Here is an 18,949-nt window from a genome sequence, read left to right as displayed (position 1 = left end):
TTTTCTTTTCTTTAAACTCTTTCCTTCTGTCTTATAATTTAAGTAGAGTTAAGGGCTAGGCATTTGGGATTGACTTACCCAGGGTCACACAACTAGGAAATGTCTGCAGCCAGATTTGAACCCAGAACTTCCTGTCTCCAGGTCTGGTTTACTATCTACTGAGCCACCTAGTTGCTCCTTGTTCATAAGTTTTTAAAATTTCTTTTTTCTGTATCTTTTTCTAGAAAGGATTCCTCCCCTTCATTTTCTTCATTATTTATCTTTCCTGTCTATTCTAGACTTTCATTCTTTGATTCATGGCCCTAATATTCATTTAGACCTTTATCTTCTCTATGTTCCTGATGGTATTAAAACTTTGGAGGAACCTATTTTGTGTTCTCTCTTCTAAACAGTTTCTGTTATAGAGTTGGCCCTCAGACCCTCTTTTGTTCTGTGGTGCCTTTTCTTAGAAATGCAAATTTCTGCAGGTCAAAGAGAAGATATTTTCCCATGATAAGAATCTTTCTAAAATTTTGATTGTGCAATTTATTGTTGATTTTTGCCCTCTCCATGGCAATTTTCCCCCTATGTACCTCAAAAACTCTTTCCTGAGTTTATGGCCTCTCACTCTTCTTGTTGGCAGTTGCTCCCAGGGACTCTGACTTCCCCTTTCCTGCGGCAGGATAACTGTTCTTACCAACCACTAAATCTCTGTAGATCATACCCACTGTAAGATCTCCAACTCCTTTTATAGAATATTTTTTCTTTTCTTATTAAGGAGAGAAAGGGGCAGAAGAAATAAGCATTTATATAGTATATACTATGAGATAGGCACTATATTAAGTGCTTTTCCAAAAATTACCTCAATCAATTATAGCAGTATTCATCAGTAGATGCCCTTCTATCATTGATAGAAGATTTCCGTTTTTCCCTTCAGTTTTAATTCATCCCTTTGCTTCCAGATCCATTTTCACATATATATATATATATGTACATACATATATATGTATATGTATATCCATACATGTACATTTTCCATTTTCTCTTCCTGAGATTACAGAAATCAATTTTCCCTTTTTTGTTAGCTTTCAATTTGATTATAGTATCCCCTCTATCTTCTTTCTTCCCTTCCCATTTTTATGCACCCTCTCATTTTGTAATTTAGTCCCATAAAAAATACTGATTCACCTGTAAGCAGGGGGTGGTGAGACTTAATCCATGATGCTTCATGCCTGTTTCACTTCCATTTCTATTTGATTTCCACTCTCACTTAGTTTCCTTAGATACATTTAGAAAGAAGTCTTTTATTATTTTATTATTTTCCTTGGTTTCCATATTTATTTACCCTTTTTGTACTTTTGCATTCTGTCTGGTGTGTTGGAGAAGCAAATACTCTCTTTGGATATGGTTTTCTTTCTTTTTTTATGTTTTCTTTTCTTTTTTTATTTAAAAAAATATTTTTCCATATTTACATGATACATTTTCTCTCCTTTCCCCCTCCTGGAGCTGACAGGCAATTCCACTGGGTTATACGAATATTATCTCTTGATACTTATTTCCACATTTTTACAATACAGCAATCTTTTAAAATATGGTTTTCTTTCTAAGAATATTTTTAATGTCTCAATTATTGAACATCATCTTTATTCATTTATAGGGAGCCTCAAATTTGCTAGGTAGGTCACACTTTTGAACTCCATTGTTCTTTCAAAGACAATGCTGCATTTTCTGGTGGGTAAAGAACAGTATTAAGTTATTTGGATTTCCTTTTCTTGGTCACTTACAGAATTTGATGTTTCTCAATGAAAATGTTAGATTTAACCATTATGTCTTCACATTTGCAGCCTGGAGGTTTTTTTTCTGGAGGTGATTATGGATTCTTTTGATTGGGATCTTGTTTCCTATGTTCAGAAGTTCCAGGCAATTTTTTTGCATTATGGAATTTGGGATTTCTGACTTGTGTTCTTCTGGAAGACCTTAAATTGTCTGTATGCATCCTATCTTTGCCATCAATCTGTTTTGCTTACATACTTTCCTTTAAAGTTATCGCTCTCTTTTCCAGACTGTCCTTCAGTTCCACTGCATTCCCAATCAATTATCTTTTTTTTTCTTTGATGTGTCACTGTGGAGTTAACTTTTCTACTTTACCAATTATTTTACTCTAAAGGTCATAAATTCTGTTTTCACAATTTTTATGCCATTCAGGAACAGTGAGATGTTCTTCCATCTTCTCATCAAATATCACGGGTCCTTTGCCTCATGTTGTGTTGAAAATGTTTCTTTATTTTGCACCTGAACTCACATATTTCGCACATACTGAAGTCACTCTGGAGCCTAAACTTCTTCCTGCTCTTAATATTGTCCTTAGAGTGATTAAAAAATGACCCCCACACTCCAGCTCCTTGTGGTGGAGATGTAATCTGTAGTCTAGGCTTTTGCCTAGGTGAATAATATTTATTGGTATAAATGGATTAGAGTAGTCAATGTGGAAGCAAAGTAGTTTTAAGACTTTATTAATTTCTCTGGAAGAGGTTAGTCAGAAGCAGTCCTAACTGGTTTGTAAATCCATTGGAATTAATCTTAGTTCCCTACTATCAATGAACCTTTGTATTCTTGGGTAAATTAGCCTTTGAACAGCAGGCTTAGTTGATTACCAAAATGATAATCAAACTATGTATCCAACATTGTAAAAACTGTCAGTGTTTATTCTCAGCTAATCCAGGCTTAGAAAGTGGCCATGAAGAGATTTAGAAATTTTAAATCTATACCAACTTAAAAGTTATTATCTTTTAGACAGAATTAGATAGCTATTATCTTTTAGATAGAAGTTAGATAGAATTAGATAACTATTGTCTTTTAGGTAGAATTTAGACAGAATTAGATAGCTATTATCTTTTAGGTAGAATTTAGGCAAAATTAGATAGCTATTATCTTTTAGGTAGAATTTAGATAGAATTAGATAGCAATTATCTTTTAGAACAGATCATAGCTTTTACATTGGCATAGGTTTTAAACTGGATATTTACTGTCTTACAAAAATAGGTAAAGAAGAAAACTTGGAAATGGGAGAAATAATCTTTTAACCTCAAGTTGCCAAAATAAAGAGGGGGAAAAAAGATAGGAAAAGACTTACCATTTAGGTAATGCTGAAACCAAGGAGTCACTGCCCAATCAGAAACCAGTTCTCCTAGCTCCGCTCTAACACGTAAAGTAACGTTAAAATGAGGCTGGAAGTGTGGTTGGCTGACTGCTGTGAAGTTACATATTGGTTCTGCGATTCTGGTACAATTTGCCTCCTTCGTCCAATTACTCCTCGTGCTATGGGGGGGTGGGGGGAAGCAATTTCAAATCAGTGCTTTTTTCTACATCATTATCTAAAACATAATTTTTTCTCAGAAATGCCCCATATCTCTGCAGATAAATAGGAAGGTGTTTTTTCTCAATATTTCTCTGGGGTCTTGCATGGTCTCTTTCATCACTGCTATTCTTTCTATATACATTGTTACACTGTCATATTTAATGTTTTTTAGTTTGCTTACTTCACTCTGTAACAATTCATAGGTCATGCAAGGAAAAGCAAGCCTTGATGAGATGAGAGTCAAGAGATTACACTATGGCTTCGAGGACACCCTGTTTTGGTCATTTATTATTGTTTCTCACAGAGGAGACAAAGCCTGAGAGTATTTGGGGAAATATTTGGGGAAAAGGAGGAAAAATGGTACCTAGAAGGTTAAAAAAGGTACCAGGCTCTTTAGGGACCTACATGACCAAAGAGCACATCTTACCACAGGTCCTGCAAAGTCTTTAAAGTGCCTGAGGCTAAACTCAGACTAAATAAAACCAAAAGAAATGGCCAGACACAGTGACAAAACATACTCTCCTCTCCTCCTGTAGGAGGTTCCAGCACTCTTATGGCCTCCACACACAAGCAAAAGTGTTAGAACTGTCACCCACAAGTCATAGCTTGGAGGGCTCCTAAACCACAAACAAAAAACAATGAGAAAGCTGAAGAGTCAAGATGCTCCCAGGGCAGGGGCTCACAGGATCAGAGCGGTGGAGCCTCTTTTGGCTGGGTATAGAGGAAGATATCTGTGCCTCAACCACTCCATTGGGGAAGGGAGGTCGGGAGTGCTTCCTCAGAAAAAGAAATTTAGGGGGCAGCTGGGTAGCTCAGTGGATAGAGAGCCAAATTTAAAGATAGGAGGTCCTAGGTTCAAATCTGACCTCAGACACTTCCTATCTGTGTGACCTGAGCAAGTCACTTAACCCCTATTTCCTAGCTTTTACCTTTCTTCTGCCTTGGAACCAATACACAGTATTGATTCTAAGACAAAAGATAAGGGTTTTTTTTTTTAAAAAAAGAGATTTAATATGTTCTGAGTGATAACACATGTATAACCCAGTGGAATTGCTTGTCAGCTCTGGGAGGGGACGGGAAGAGGGGAGGAGAGAACATGAATCATGTAACCATGGAAAAATATTTAAAAACAAAATACAGTTTAAAAATTATTTTTTAATTTAAAAATATTTTTCCATGGCTTCATTTTCTTTCCCTCCCCCCTCCCAGACCCAGTAAGTCCTTCCACTGGGTTATACAAATGTTATCACTTATACCTATTTCCATATTATTAATTTTGCAATAAAGCAATCTTTTAAAACCAAAACCCCAAATCATATACCCATATAAACAAATGATAAGTCATTTGTTTTTATTCCATGTGTCTACTCTCATAGTTCTTTCTCTCAACGTGGATAGCATTTTTTCTCATAAGTCCCTTGGGATTGTCTTGTAATAGCAAAGTCCATTACACTGGATTGTTCCACAAGGTTTCACTTTCTGTGTATAACGTTCTCTTGGTTCTGTTCATTTCACTCTGTATCAGTTCATGAAGGTTCTAGTTCATATAGAAAATCTCTGGTTCATCATTCTTTACACCCAATCCATCATCTGATGGTCCATCACCATCAGATACCACAATTTGTTCAGCCATTCCCCAATTGTGGGACACTCCCTCATTTTCCAATTTTTTGCTACCACAAAGAGCGTGGCTATAAATATTTTTGTACAAACATTTTTCATTATTATCTCTTTAAGGTACAAACCTAATAGTGGTATGGCTGGATCAAAGGGTAGGCATTCTTTTAAAGTCCTTTGGGCTTAATTTCAAATTGCTTTCCAGAAAAATATTTAAAAACAAAATAAAATAAAAAATGAAAAATAAATTTTTAAGAGATTTAAATAAGAACTTTGGAAGGTGATAGGTGATTTATTTTTAAACCTTTACCTTCTGTCTTAGCATCCCTTCTAAGTATCTGGCTTCAGATACTTATTTTATTTTATTTTTTTTAAACCCTTACCTTCCGTCTTGGAGTCAATACTGTGTATTGGCTCCAAGGCAGCCCAGGGTCACACAGCTGGGAAGTGTCTGAGGTATAAATATGAAAAATAATTATGACTGAAATAATAATATATATTAGTATTTTAATTAAAGCCATGCTGATAAAGTTATTAGACCACGTGCTTGTAAGAATTCAAAATCGCCGCCCTCGCCATTATTGTCTCCTGTCTCCTCCCGAGTCTGCTGGCCAAGAGACCACTCCCTCCTAACCCAGGAGATTTAAACTCTTCTCTGCGTCGAGACGTAGGCCTCCCCACGCCCAAAGAACCAGAACCGGAAACCTGTTGGACCACGGGAAATGTAGTTTGATAATTTCCCCGTGTCCAGAAAATACATACATACATACATACATATATACATATATATATATAAAAAAAAAAATATATATATATATATATATATATACACACTTAAAGTTGGCATCTCCCAAATTTCACTTTTACAGAGGCCAGATTTGACCTCCAGTCTCCAGGCCTGGCTCTCAATCCACTGAGCTACCCAGCTGCCCCCCTTTCAGATACTTATTAACTGGATGACCTTGGGAAAGTCATCTAAATGTTTGCCTCAGTTGTCTTATCTGTAAAATCAGCTACAATATAAGCTCTGGTAAAACAGCTTATAGTCTATGATTACTGGGAAAGGAATGAACCTAAGGAAGCCAGTTATGAGCTCTGAAAAATGGGCCTGAATCAAATCTGACCTCAGACACTTCCCAGCTGTGTGACCCTGGGCAAGTCACTTGACCCCCATTGCCTACCCTTACCACTCTTCTGCCTTGGAGCCAATACACAGTATTGACTTCAAGACGGAAGGTAAGGGTTTAAAAAAAAAAAAAAAAAAAAAAAAAAAAATGGGCCTGAAGCCAGAAATGCTGGGAGTCACAATAAATAGACCTGAAGCATGAGAACATTCTGAACAGGGATACTCCAGTGGAGTGTTAGAAGTCAGTACAAATTAGTAGAGATAGGAGTTCCTGGGTTCAAATCTGACCTGAGACACTTTCTGGCTGTGTGATCCTGAGCAAGTCACTTCACCTTGACTATGTATGTATCCCTTACTGCTCTTCTGCCCTGGAATCAAGACTTAGTATTGACTCCAGGAGAGATGGTAAAGATTTTAATAGAGTTGGTAACTATTATAAAGAAAAGAAAACTAATGAGTATGATATCCCCAAAAACAAAGATAAAGGCTCAAAATAAAAAAAAATAATCTAAAAAATAGAATGGAGAAAATAGAATTCAGTGAGTCCAAGGGCAAGAAACATCAGAACAAAGTCAAAATAGTAAGGTGGGGTGGGTGGGATGGGAGAAGGTATATATTTTCCAAAATATTTTCAAAACAGGGAAAAAAAAAAGGAATGTACTAACTAAAATGATGGATCTGGAAAATGGGTCAAAAAATCAAGAATCACCAGACCACCCTAAAACCATGACCGAAAAAAAACAATGGATGGACCACCTCAAGATATCATTTTCCTATGCCTATTGGGACCAAAGTGAAAACAGAATCCACTGATTATTTCCCAAAACAAACCTTAGACTAAAAATACCAAGAAATGTCAATCAAAAATTTAGAGCTTCTAGATAAAAAAAAAAAAAGAATACTGCAATTTAGAGGCAAGATCACATAAGACTATGCAGTAATTATTATAAAGGAGATAAAAATGAGGAATATGATACTCTAAAAGGCAAAAGACAAAAGGCTCACAACCAAGAATAACTTAAATTTGCAAATCTAAGAAAACACCTAAATTATTACCTCTTAGAGTACTTAGGTTGCTATTCAATATTTAATAGGATCTTTCTATCTGTTTGAGATTGCCCCCTTTCAAGCTTCAGAAAGTTCCTGTGTACAAAACTAAGATTTGAGAATCAAGCATTAGATTACTCTATTCATATTTTGTATGATCTTGAATGAAGAGATCTAATCTTTTTAGTTTGCTTTTATATGACAGCCCCTTTCTTCCTTAAAACTTAAGAGAGATGATTAGGGATCGTCTTCAGGGAGAAAAATACATTTTTCTAGAGAAGGTAATCAAAACTTCATACAATATTTATAACATATGAGATGTAATATAAAAATATTAACTTGTGGTGTGAAACCCTGGAAAGTAAGCACATGTTAAGTTACTGTTTTAGGAGACACTATAATCATGTTCAATTTCTGTTTATGGGTTAGAACTAAGATTCAGAATCCTTAAGAAGAACTTGGTTTAAGGGACTCATGACAAAAAAAGATATCTACTGCCATGGAAGGAATAGAAAGAATGCCATTCTTCACTTTATTTCTTCCATAAATTTTTCTCTAGTGTAAGCAATGTGTCTTGTTTCACAATATGACAAATGGGAAAATACATATTATGTGATAATATGTGTACAACTTATATCACATTACCTGTTTTGTTGGGGGTGGGGGAATCGCAAGAGGGAGGGGAGAAAAAAGAATGAAACTGATTTTTAGACATAGCTAATTTGAGAATTTGTTTCTCTTGGATGAGCATATTTATTAAATTTATTACATGTTTATAACAAATCTTACATATTATGTTATATATATTTTAAAAATATAAAATATAAATAATAAAAATAAAAGGTAACAAAAAAGGATAATCATCCTTTTAATGATATTATTGATATTAATGATATTATTGATAATATTAATATATTATTGTTGTTGTTACCTTTTGTTTTATAACTGAAGTTCACATAGTGTTTTATAGTTTTTAACTTCTTTTATAAACTTTTTATTATTTGAATCTCATAAAAATCCTGTGAGGCAGGAACTAAAGATCCTATTACCCCTACTGTACAGATGAGAAAACTGAAGCTTAAAGAAGTTAAATAATTTCTCATGATTGTTATTGTTATGTGTTATTGCCAAGATTTGACTCCAAGTCTTCCTAACTCCGAGTCTATCATTCTCTCCACCAAGTAACATTTCTATTTTTAATGTTCATAAGCATACTATAGAAATCACTGACCTCAGTTTGTGGAATTATTCATCTATCCCTACTCTTTTTTTTCTTCTCCGCCAATTTCATGGAGATTCAATTGTTTTTAGTTAGTTTTTGGCATAAAAAGCTTTAAAATTTTTTTCTTTTTAAAATTATCAACTTAACAACAAAAGCTTTTATTAATGTTTTTATTTCTATACTATGTATTTTTTATATTTATTATTATTGTTGTTAATAATAATACCAAGCATTATATAGCATTTTAAGACTTGCAAAGAATTTTGCAAATGTTATCTCTTTTGATCCTCATACAAACCCTGGGAGGTGGGTGCTGCTATTATCCCCATTTTATAGATAAGCAAAGGCTGAGGCTGAGAACAGTTAAGTGACTTGCCCAGAGTCACATAGTTAGTAGGTGTCTGAGGCCACATTTGAACTTGGATTTTTTGGATGCCAGGCTCAGCACTTTATCCATTGGACCATTTTACTGTCTGAAAAGGGTATGGGGGTGATGGTGACATGTCAATTTTTTTTAAGTTTAAGAAGAGGTGTTAGGAGAAATTGTACCTCCTTTTTGAAAATAAAATTATGGCTATGGAACTCTATCTCTAACTCTATGCTATCAGACTCTCATGGTGCACTAATTAGTTTTGCTATACTGGCAGAGTAGACAGAGTGAGAGACTTTTGAATCAAAAAGATCTGAGTTTCAAATTCTTCCTTCAGACACCAAACTAGCTTTAAGTGTGGTCAAGTTACTTAATTGCTTCCAGATCCAGTTCTCGCATCTGTAAAATGGGATAATAGTAGAACCTACCCCACAGTGTTGTTGGGAGGATTAAATTACAAACCTTAAAATGCTATATAAATGGTAGCTATTATTTTTATTATATTAAAAATATTTTTACAAGGGCTCTTCTAGCTGGAGAATGGTGGCCAGCTAGGGTAGAGAAGTTCTGGAATTTGCCTTCCTAACTTCACCACTCAATATAGTTTAAACCTGGCCTTTGGCACTTTACAGCTGTGAGACCTTTGGGCAAATCACTTAACTACCATATACCACAGTTTCTTCATTTGTAAAATGAGGATAATAAAAGTACCAAGAAGATAATATTTGTAAAGTATTTAGCATAATGCCTGGCCAACAGTAGGGTGCTGCTTCTTTTTTTTTTTTTTAAACCCTTACCTTCCGTCTTGGAGTCAATACTATGTATTGGCTCCAAGGCAGAAGAGTGGTAAGGGTAGGCAATGGGGGTCAAGTGACTTGCCCAGGGTCACACAGCTGGGAAGTGTCTGAGTGCTTCTTTTTTTAAAAATAAAAACCCTTACCTTCTGTCTCAGAATTGTTTGAGTTTGTGGATTTGTTAATATAATAATGTTATTACATTATATATACATAATATATTTATATATAAAATTAATATTCAATATCTCCAAAGTATAATATTTATAGAGATTTATTAATATTTAACCAGAGAGCTAGAGAACACAGGGAACATTCCCCACTCACTTCACATGGAAGAGAGAGCTAGAGGGGCATTACCTAAAACTTATATACAATCATGCAAAGGACACCTGTAAACAGAAAGAAAAGGAATTTGGGGTAATACAGAAAGGAAGTTTGGGTAATGTAGTTTTAGGGATTCAAGATTTTCCAATTATACAAGTTCCAAAGCAGAAGAGGGATAAGGGCTAGGCAATTGGAATTAAGTGACTTGCCCAGGGTCACACAGCTAGGAAGTGTCTTATTTGAACTCAGGTCTTCTCGCTCCAGGCCTGGCACTCTATCCACTGGCCTACCTAGCTACCCCACACACTAGGCTTTTAATAAATGTTTATGCCTGTCCCATCTCTTCCAAGTATGCAATGAGATCTATAAACTTTTCCCTACTATTTATTTGCTGAAGAAATAAACTACATAATGAATTTTTTTTCCCTCAAGTATTTATCTATTAATTGAAGACCAAACAAGAGAAGATACAGGATAATAAAAGAGAGAACCAAGCTTTTGGTAAGAATTTTCTCATGATGTGAGTTTTTAAACCTCTATTAAACAAAGGATACATTGGGGGCAGCTGGGTAGCTCAGTAGATTGAGAGCCAGGCCTAGAAATGGGAGGTCCTAGGTTCAAATCTGGCCTCAGACACTTCCTAGCTGTGTGACCCTGGGCAAGTCACTTGATCCCCACTGCCTACCCTTACCACTCTTCTGCCTTGGAGCCAATACACAGTATTGACTCCAATATGGAAGGTAGGGGTTTAAAAAAAAAAATTTAAACAAAGGATACATTGTTGGAGGGAGGGTTTGAAATTTCATTCCCTGGAGAATTAAAAAAAAATATATATATATATATATATATATTTTTACACATATATACACACATGTAACAGATCTGTCAGACAGCTAGCGTATTTATTTTGTATTTTTATGTATTATTATATATTTATTAAGTACCTACTATGTACCAACATTGTGCTAAGTGCTGGGGATGCAAAAAAGGTAAAAGGTGATATCTGCTCAGAGAGAGCTCACAGTCCAATGAGAGATTCTATAGGCAAACAACTATGCTCAAACAGGATATATACAAGCTAAATTGGAGAAAATCTCAGAGGAAAAGCACTAACACTGAGGGGGATCAGGAGAGGTTTCTTACCAAAAATGTGATTTTAGTTGAGATATGAAGGAAGCCAGAGGAGGTGGAGATGAAGAAAGGAAGAGTTCCAGGCATCCTGCCTAGTAAGGATCATTCTTAGAAGAGACTTAATTATTAATTAATTAGTATTAATATTAGCATGCTCTAATATTAATAGTGTTGAGGTTTTAGGGTGCTCCTGCAACACACTACTGAAACCAACAAAAAGCACGATAGAGGGTTTACTTACTAATGATACTCCACGCTGTATAACACGGGGCTTGTAAGCTTGCTTATGGGGACAGGATCCCAGCTCAGAACTTGCTCTAAATTATAGAGGTGGATTCTCTGGTTGTGTGGAATTGGTAGCTGGGTAAATGATCCTTTAAAAGAGGAAAAGAAAGATCACTGGGTTACTAAAACTTTTAAATGCACCCGCTTCCTGCCTAGTGCCAAACCCATTCTGTTTCTTCCTTAATAAGCTGTCCTTTGGTAAGCTATCAGTTGATTAGCAAACATTACTGAAGTTCCAGATGCAGAAAAAACAAGATAAGGCTTCTAAGATACAGTCCAAAGAGTGATGTAGTCTTGGAGTGTTTTTTCAAGTTGAAATGTAACCCATCAACCAAGATGAAATGCAAATAACCCATCTGTTTTCTCATTTGATTCCATGTGAGCTACAGCCTATGGTAAGGAGTACAGTTTTGGAAAATAAGATTTTTTCCTGTTAAAAGCTATAAATGCCCAACTAATTAACAGATTTAAGTTCCACATAAGGAAAAATTTCTCATCAATAAATAAGAAGTGATTGTTTACTGTGATAAATACGGTACTAAATTATTTATAGATAAAGATACCCCCCCCCCCAAATTCATGGTCCCTGTCCACAAGGAACTTATATTGTAAGGTGGAGAATAAGATATTCAGAAATGAAACAGACCTTGATAAGTAGTTAGTTCCCATTCACTAATGGTATCCAAGAGAGTCTGGGAAATAGAAGGGTTTCATGATAAAGAAGGGATATATGATGGTGGATGGGAACTCCGAGATTCTTTCCAACTACAAGATTATGAATTGTGAATTTACAGAACCAGGGGAATATACAGCAACAGCAATATAATACAATGATCAAATGTGATAATATATATATATATATCCCCATATTTGAATATAAAGTTTATTCTTTTATCACTTTATTCTCATGTTAAACCTTTTTATGTTTTTCTTCACTCTTGTGTTTGGACTTCAAGATTCTATTCAGCTTTGGTCTTTGTAATTGGGAATGCTTCCAAGTCCTTTCTTTTATTAAAAATTTATTTCTTCCCTTGTAGAATTATATTCAGTTTTACGGGGTAAATTATTCTTGACCTTTGCCTTCTAAATATTATATTCCAAGTTCTCCACTCTTTTAGAGTGCTATTAAATCATTGTGATTCTGACTATGGTTCCACAGTCCTTGAATTTTTTTTTTCTGGTTGCATATTGTACTGTTTATTTGACCAGAAACTCTGGATTTGGGAATTTTCATTTTGGTGGGTTCCTTTTATTTCCACTTTTCCCTCCAGTTCTTAGAGATGTAGGCAGATGTCTAGGCTTTTTTTTTTAGTCATGGTGTTCATTAAGTCCAAAGATTCTGAAATTTTTTCCTTTTGTCTTATTTTCCAGGTCACTTGGTTTTGCTATGAGATACCTTAAATTTTCTATTTTTTTCAGACTTTTGACTTTTTTTTTTTAACCCTTAACTTCTGTGTATTGGCTCCTTGGTGGAAGAGTGGTAAGGGTGGGCAATGGGGGTCAAGTGACTTGCCCAGGGTCACACAGCTGGGAAGTGTCTGAGGCCATATTTGAACCTAGGACCTCCTGTCCCTAGGCCTGACTCTCGATCCACTGAGCTACCCAGCTGCCCCCTTTTGACTTTGTTTTCATATTTCCTGTTTCCTCATGGAGTCACTGATTTAGTCCTTTCTAATTTCCAGGAAGTAGTGTTGCTTTCAAATCTTTCAATTCTTCAATGCTTCCAATTCCCTTTCAATTCTTTCTTCCATAGTTCTCATTTCTTTTCCAGTTTTTTCCCCCTCAAATGTTTTCATTACATTTTTAAGTTTAAACATTTAAAAACCACTTTTTAAAAGTCTCCTTTTTTTCTTCCAGAAATTCTTGAGGATTTGGTGCCAAAGCTGTGTTTTTCTCTAAGGCTTTACTTGTAGATATTTGAACTTTGTTGTCACTCTGATAAATCTTTTTGGTGGAGTTCTTTTTTACTTCTTGTCTCCTTTCTGATATCTGAGGTAAGGACTGGGCTCTGTGACACTTCTGAAAAGTCTGGGCTGTTCCTGTTGCTGGTTTTCTTAGTCATGAAAGTGGTGTTATTCCAGGATGATAGTGACAGGCTGAGGACCTACTAGCTTTCAGTGCTTCCAAAGTAGTCTGATCCAGGACAAAGTCTGAATGCTGCCTACCTTGGTCTGAGTTCTGGGTTTGGGTCTGAGCAAGAATGGACTATTGCTGGGCTCTGCCTATTATCAGCTAGCTGTTTGAAGTGGCAGAATTACAGCCTCTCCTTTTGTGACAGAAGCATTCCAGTATATAAGTTCTTGGCTTGATCTGTCCCCAGGGTCCAAAGACCTACCTCTATCTCATTATTCCATGTGAGACAAATGACTCATTGTGACTTTTTCTGGATTTCCCATCAGAATTTGGTCTGACACATTTTCTAGAACTGTTTAAAGGAGTTTTATGGAAGTGAGGTCAGGTACTGTTTCTTATTAATCCTCCATCTTGGGTCTGGCTCCAAATCAAGAAATTTTTTCCTCTACCACATGTATATGATGTCTTTCTGTTTTTATTTTAGGCTTTCTCCCAGGTGAAGGAGGACTCCTGACCTCCCTGGTTTCAAGTTCTAACTAACATCCCAACCTCTACAAGGAAGCCTTCTTTAGCCCCTTCATCATTGTAGAGCTTTTTCTTTTTTAAGTATTTCCTATCTGTCATGTAATTTGCTTTGTGTTGTGTGTGTGTATATATATATATGTATATATATACATGCATATATATATATTTATACACAAATATATAGAGCAATTCTTCATTTTATGTGATTAATACATTCCAAGACCTTAGCATAAGTTGAGTATCACACATGATAGCAAGCCCCATTATTTAATAAATATTTCTTATACAAACATACCTAGGTACTTTATGGCTTACTTTAGGTTTATCAGAGCTACCACAATCACTACTCTTACATTTGGGGGCCATTAATAAATATCATTAATGAAATGATGAGAAACACTGCTCTGACACTAACAAGTGAGAACTCCTCCAGACAGATAAAGGAGCTAAAGTTTGGTACAAAACAATATAATGGCCCACACTGACACTTATGTGGAGTAAATATAAGGGTGATTGGACTATGCTTAGGAAAAAGGGATTTTTGGGTGGGGATTTAAGGTGTAATTAAAATGTTTAAGTTTTATATGCCTTTATTTTTTTTTCCAATGCCAATCGAGTATTTCTGAATTCTTGAGTGTTGAGTCATGTAAAACAAGGTCTTACTGTATATACTTATTCCCATGTTGTTTCTCCATTAGATCATAAGCTCCTTGAGAGCTGAACTTGAAGTTGGTGAGACCTGGGTTTGAATCTTGCCTCTGCCGCTTTCCGGCTATGTACCCTGGGCAACTTTTTTTAAATCTCAGTTTTCTCCTATGTAATATGAAGGACTTAGATGAAAAGACTTCTAAGGTCCTTTCTGTTGTAAAATTATAGTTCATTATGTGTCTCTGTGATTCTACATCATGCATCAAAGCTGGGATTAGAAAGTCAGGTGTTCCTCCTAACTCCAGGGAACAGCTTTTTTCATCCATAAAGGGATTTCATCCTAGGAGTTACAGCGGACCGCGGAAAAGCACCTCTCCGGCAAAGGGTCTCGAAATAGAAGGTGGATGTGGGGAAATGGCTGGAAAAACCGTGTCAGGCTCGGTCCCCTTTCTTCCTCCTACTAAGGAGGAAACGTATCCAATTAGAGATACCCTGACTAATTAATATTCCAGCCCTTCCAACATCCAAACCAGAATAAAAGATCAGAAGGAAAAAGAGGATGAGTAAAAGGAAGAGACTCTCGGGAGCTAAAGCTGCCCTGCCTCAGGGCGCTGGCCTCAGAGCGATCCATAGACATTTAAGGAATATAGGCTCCCTTCCGGTTTGTCCCCCTCCCCTCCCAATCAGCCTTCCTCCCCTAGAAGCGGGCAGGCAGCTCGCCAGGGTTCCCTTACCTGCAAGGGGTAGTGAGAAACTCAGGCAGCAGCAGCTGCAAAGAAGGATAAGGTGTAGCAGGTGCGAAGCGGCCCAGCCCGCCCCGCCACTCCGAGACTGCATGGCCTCCAGGGGTGGCCTCAGCTTGTCTGAGGCCCGGGCTCCTACTCAGAGCACCGTGGGCTTCCAGTCCTCTCTTCCGGGAGCTGCCCGCGTCGCCGTGGCCTTGGCCATGGTCTTTTGCAGGGGTCCCGGTACCAGGGCCCGCAAACTCTTCGCCGGGAACTGGGCGAAGCCACTGAAGGGGGCGGGGGAACGGAAAAGGATGGCTCTGCTACCACCTCCGCAAACCTCCGGGGCCGGACGTTTCCCAGACACGCTCCGCCCCGAGGGGACCTCCTTGTTGGAGCAGATTCCAGCAGCTGCGCCTCCCCGCCTCCCGGGCTAGGTCTCCGGCTTCTTGTAGTGGTGCCGCCTCCCGCTTCTACTTCCCACATCGACCCAGCGAGAAAAGGGGAACTCATAAGAGGGGAGGAGAAAGGAAGTGAAGTTAAAGGGGACACTCCTCTTTTCTCAGCTTGGAGAAATCTCCCCTCTTGCAGCTTCGGGGTACGCCGAATCTTGCTCCGCTGCAGCCTCAGGGTACACTGAGACTACTTTCTCTGGGGCATTTTAGGAGTACACTGAAGCTTTCCCCGCCACAGCTTCGGGGTACACTGAATCTATGGTAACTAAAAGACCTCACACTAGCCTCAAACCGCATTGGATTATGAAGTTCAAATTTCACCTCTGACCGTAAATTTTTCCTCATTCTTTTCATCTTAAAGTGATCCTCCCTTAAGTTTCTGCAGGTCACACTTTCCCCTAGATAGCTAATCTTTTGTAGGGTCCTTGAGGGAGAGACTCAAGTTTTCTTATTTGAATCACCCAGTGCTTGAGCAGAGTAATGGACAACCTTTAGAGATGGAGTGAGGGGCAGGGGGGAGCTGCCCCTCCCAATTCTGCATTTTGTGCGGGCCCCTAAGAGACCACATGCTGTGCCCCGCCCCCTCACCAAGGGCCGGACTAGCCTCGCCCCTCCCCTTACCCCACACAGGGGAGGTAGAATGTGCTCCCATTGGGCTGCAGAGCAGAGGGTTGGGTGATGTGAAAAAAATGTCTTCAGGCAGGTGGAGAGGGGGAGGGGAGCAACTCCTGTTTGAATCCCTCTGCCTTTCTAGTAAAGAACTAGGGGGGTGGGGGGTACTGCTTGCCTACAGAGAGCGCTTTGTGTACCATCTTTATGGTACAGGTTTATTATGGTACCAGCCTTATGGTACAGGTTTTCCTGCACTTTACTAAACATAGCATCCCTATAATGGTTACTATATGCCAAATATTTTACAAAGATTATCTCATTTGATCCTTAGAACAGCCCTGGAAAGTAGGTGCTATTATCATTCTCAATTTACAGTTGAGGAACCTAAGGCTAAGTGACTTACCTACTGACATACAGACAGCGACTGTAGTCACAGAGGCCACATTTGAGCTATCAAACTTCTCTCCACACCCAGTGCTCTATCCATTGAACCACTTAGTTGCCAATATAATAAATGTTTGTTGACTTGAATTAAATGAACCAGTACCCAGGTTTATATCTTAGTCTTACCAAAAAGACAATCCACAAATTTGACATTTTCTAAGAATATTTCTATATGTATATGTATGTATGGATGTATCTCTCTATCCATCTGTGTCCCAAAAGTCTCAGTGCAGTTAGTTTCATGCTATCAAAACACTTAAAACTTTTGGGACACTCTGTATTATACATTTGAGACCCATACAACCCTGTGAAATTGTTGCACTGTAGGAACACAAATGAGAGAAACAAAGTCTCCAAGCCAAAAAAGAAATGGGTTTATTGAGAGAGGGCCACTCTCAAAATAAAGCTGAACTCTGGTCAAGGCCAAAGGTTCAGAGCATTGTGAGAGGGCCTCCTTTATACTCAAAAGAAAAACACAACCTATATACCATTTAAAAAATAATCAGGGAGCTTCCGGGTTAAGATGGCGGCAGAGTAAGAAGCAGCTCTTAACCTCTCCTGACCGAAACACACAAAACTCCTCAAGGGGACATAAAAACAAGTCCAGACGAACGGAGGAACCCCACAACAGGGCACAGCGTGGAAGGTACGTGGAATTGAGACAGTTCCAGGCTAAAAAGGGCTCTCACTCAGGCTTCCGGGTTAAGATGGCGGCACAGTAAGAAGCAGCTCTTAACCTCTCCTGACTGAAACACACAAAACTCCTCAAGGGGACATAAAAACAAGTCCAGACGAACGGAGGAACCCCACAACAGGGCACAGCGTGGAAGGTACGTGGAATCGAGACATTTCCAGGCTAAAAAGGGCTCTCACTCACTCAATCGCAGGCTGAGCAACCGCCCCACCCCCACCCCCTCCACACTCACCTATAGCTCCGAACCCAGCTAAAAAGAAATAGAGCAAGTTTGGGGCACCCATCGAGTCATCGGCAGCTCCGGGACCTGTTCCTGAGAGCAGCAAGACTTAGGACCCCATTAAGTCAAGAGCGCACGCGAAATCTGAGCGCACGGGAGCAGGACGCTGGGCGCGCGCCCGCTGAACAGAGGCGTGGGTGCTGGCTGAGCAGAGGCGTGGGCGTGGGTGGAGGCGGACACAGCCAGGAACTAAAGCCTAAGTGGGGAACCAGTGCAGACGGGTATACGACTGTGGAAGCAGCGCCCTGAGACTTGTAAAGAAACCTCCTGCAGAGGATCAAGCAAGGGAATCCACCAGGGGGCTTGACCTTGGAAAAAACTAGAACTCAGACCTCAGGACTGAGCGCGAGGATAAACCTGAGAAGCTGCTGGGCTAATGATGGCTAATCAGTTACAGGAAATTCAGAAGAGAAAGAATAATAACAAAAAAAAGAAGTCTCTAACACTCGACAGCTTTTACACAGAGAAAATCCAGACAACTGAGCAAACAGAGGAGGAGAACAAACAACCATCCAGACCCTCCCCAAATAAGGAAAACTCCTCACAAGCTATGGAAGAGTTCAAATCTGAGATTTTGAGGAAAATGGAAGAGATCTGGCAAGAAAATAACAGTTTAAAAGGTAGAATCTTGCAACTGGAAAGCGAGGCTCAGAAACCAAATGAACTGATAAGCAAATTGAACACAAGAAATGACCAGATTGAAAAGGAATACCAGAAGATTATGGCCGAAAACAAGAAGATTATGGCCGAAAACCAAAAGATTATGGCCGCTTACCAGAAGATTATGGCCGAAAATCAAAAAATTATAGCCGAAAATCAATCCCTAAAGGCTAGAATTGAGCATGTAGAAACTAATGAACTCTCAAGACAACAAGAACAAATAAAACAAAGCCAAAAGACTGAAAAAATAGAAGGAAACATGAAATATCTCAATGAGAGAGTGACAGACCAAGAAAACCGGTCGAGAAGAGACAATTTGAGAATAATTGGCCTTCCAGAAAAACCAGAAATTAATAAAAACCTGGACTCTATACTAACAGAAATAATTCAGCAAAATTGCCCTGAAGTCCTACAACAAGAGGGCAATATAGACATTGAAAGAATTCATAGAACACCTGCGGCATTCGATCAAGAAAGGAAAACACCAAGAAATATCATTGCAAAATTCAAGAGTTTCCAAGCAAAAGAAAAAATCTTACAAGAAGCCAGAAAGAAACAATTCAAATATCAAGGAGCA

The 18,949-nt window shown here is 38.2% G+C and overlaps 1 protein-coding gene across 1 annotated transcript in view; it reads right to left on the bottom strand.

Annotated features, from left to right (window-relative positions):
* Window positions 1–15,482, bottom strand: part of IFNGR2 (interferon gamma receptor 2) — a 32,433-nt gene extending 16,951 nt beyond the window's left edge. Inside the window, exons 1-3 of the mRNA XM_044670212.1 lie at window positions 15,237–15,482; window positions 11,213–11,345; window positions 3,113–3,297 (exon numbers count right to left, since the gene is read on the bottom strand). Coding sequence (XP_044526147.1) covers window positions 3,113–3,297; window positions 11,213–11,345; window positions 15,237–15,339 — 421 coding nt within the window. The 5' untranslated portion in view covers window positions 15,340–15,482. The remainder of the gene's footprint in view (window positions 1–3,112; window positions 3,298–11,212; window positions 11,346–15,236) is intronic.
* Window positions 15,483–18,949: the final 3,467 nt, after the last annotated feature.

This window comes from Gracilinanus agilis, chromosome 3 (genome assembly GCF_016433145.1).
Source record: "Gracilinanus agilis isolate LMUSP501 chromosome 3, AgileGrace, whole genome shotgun sequence".
Classification (NCBI taxonomy): domain Eukaryota; kingdom Metazoa; phylum Chordata; class Mammalia; order Didelphimorphia; family Didelphidae; genus Gracilinanus; species Gracilinanus agilis.
This window is presented reverse-complemented; position numbering and strand designations above follow the sequence as displayed.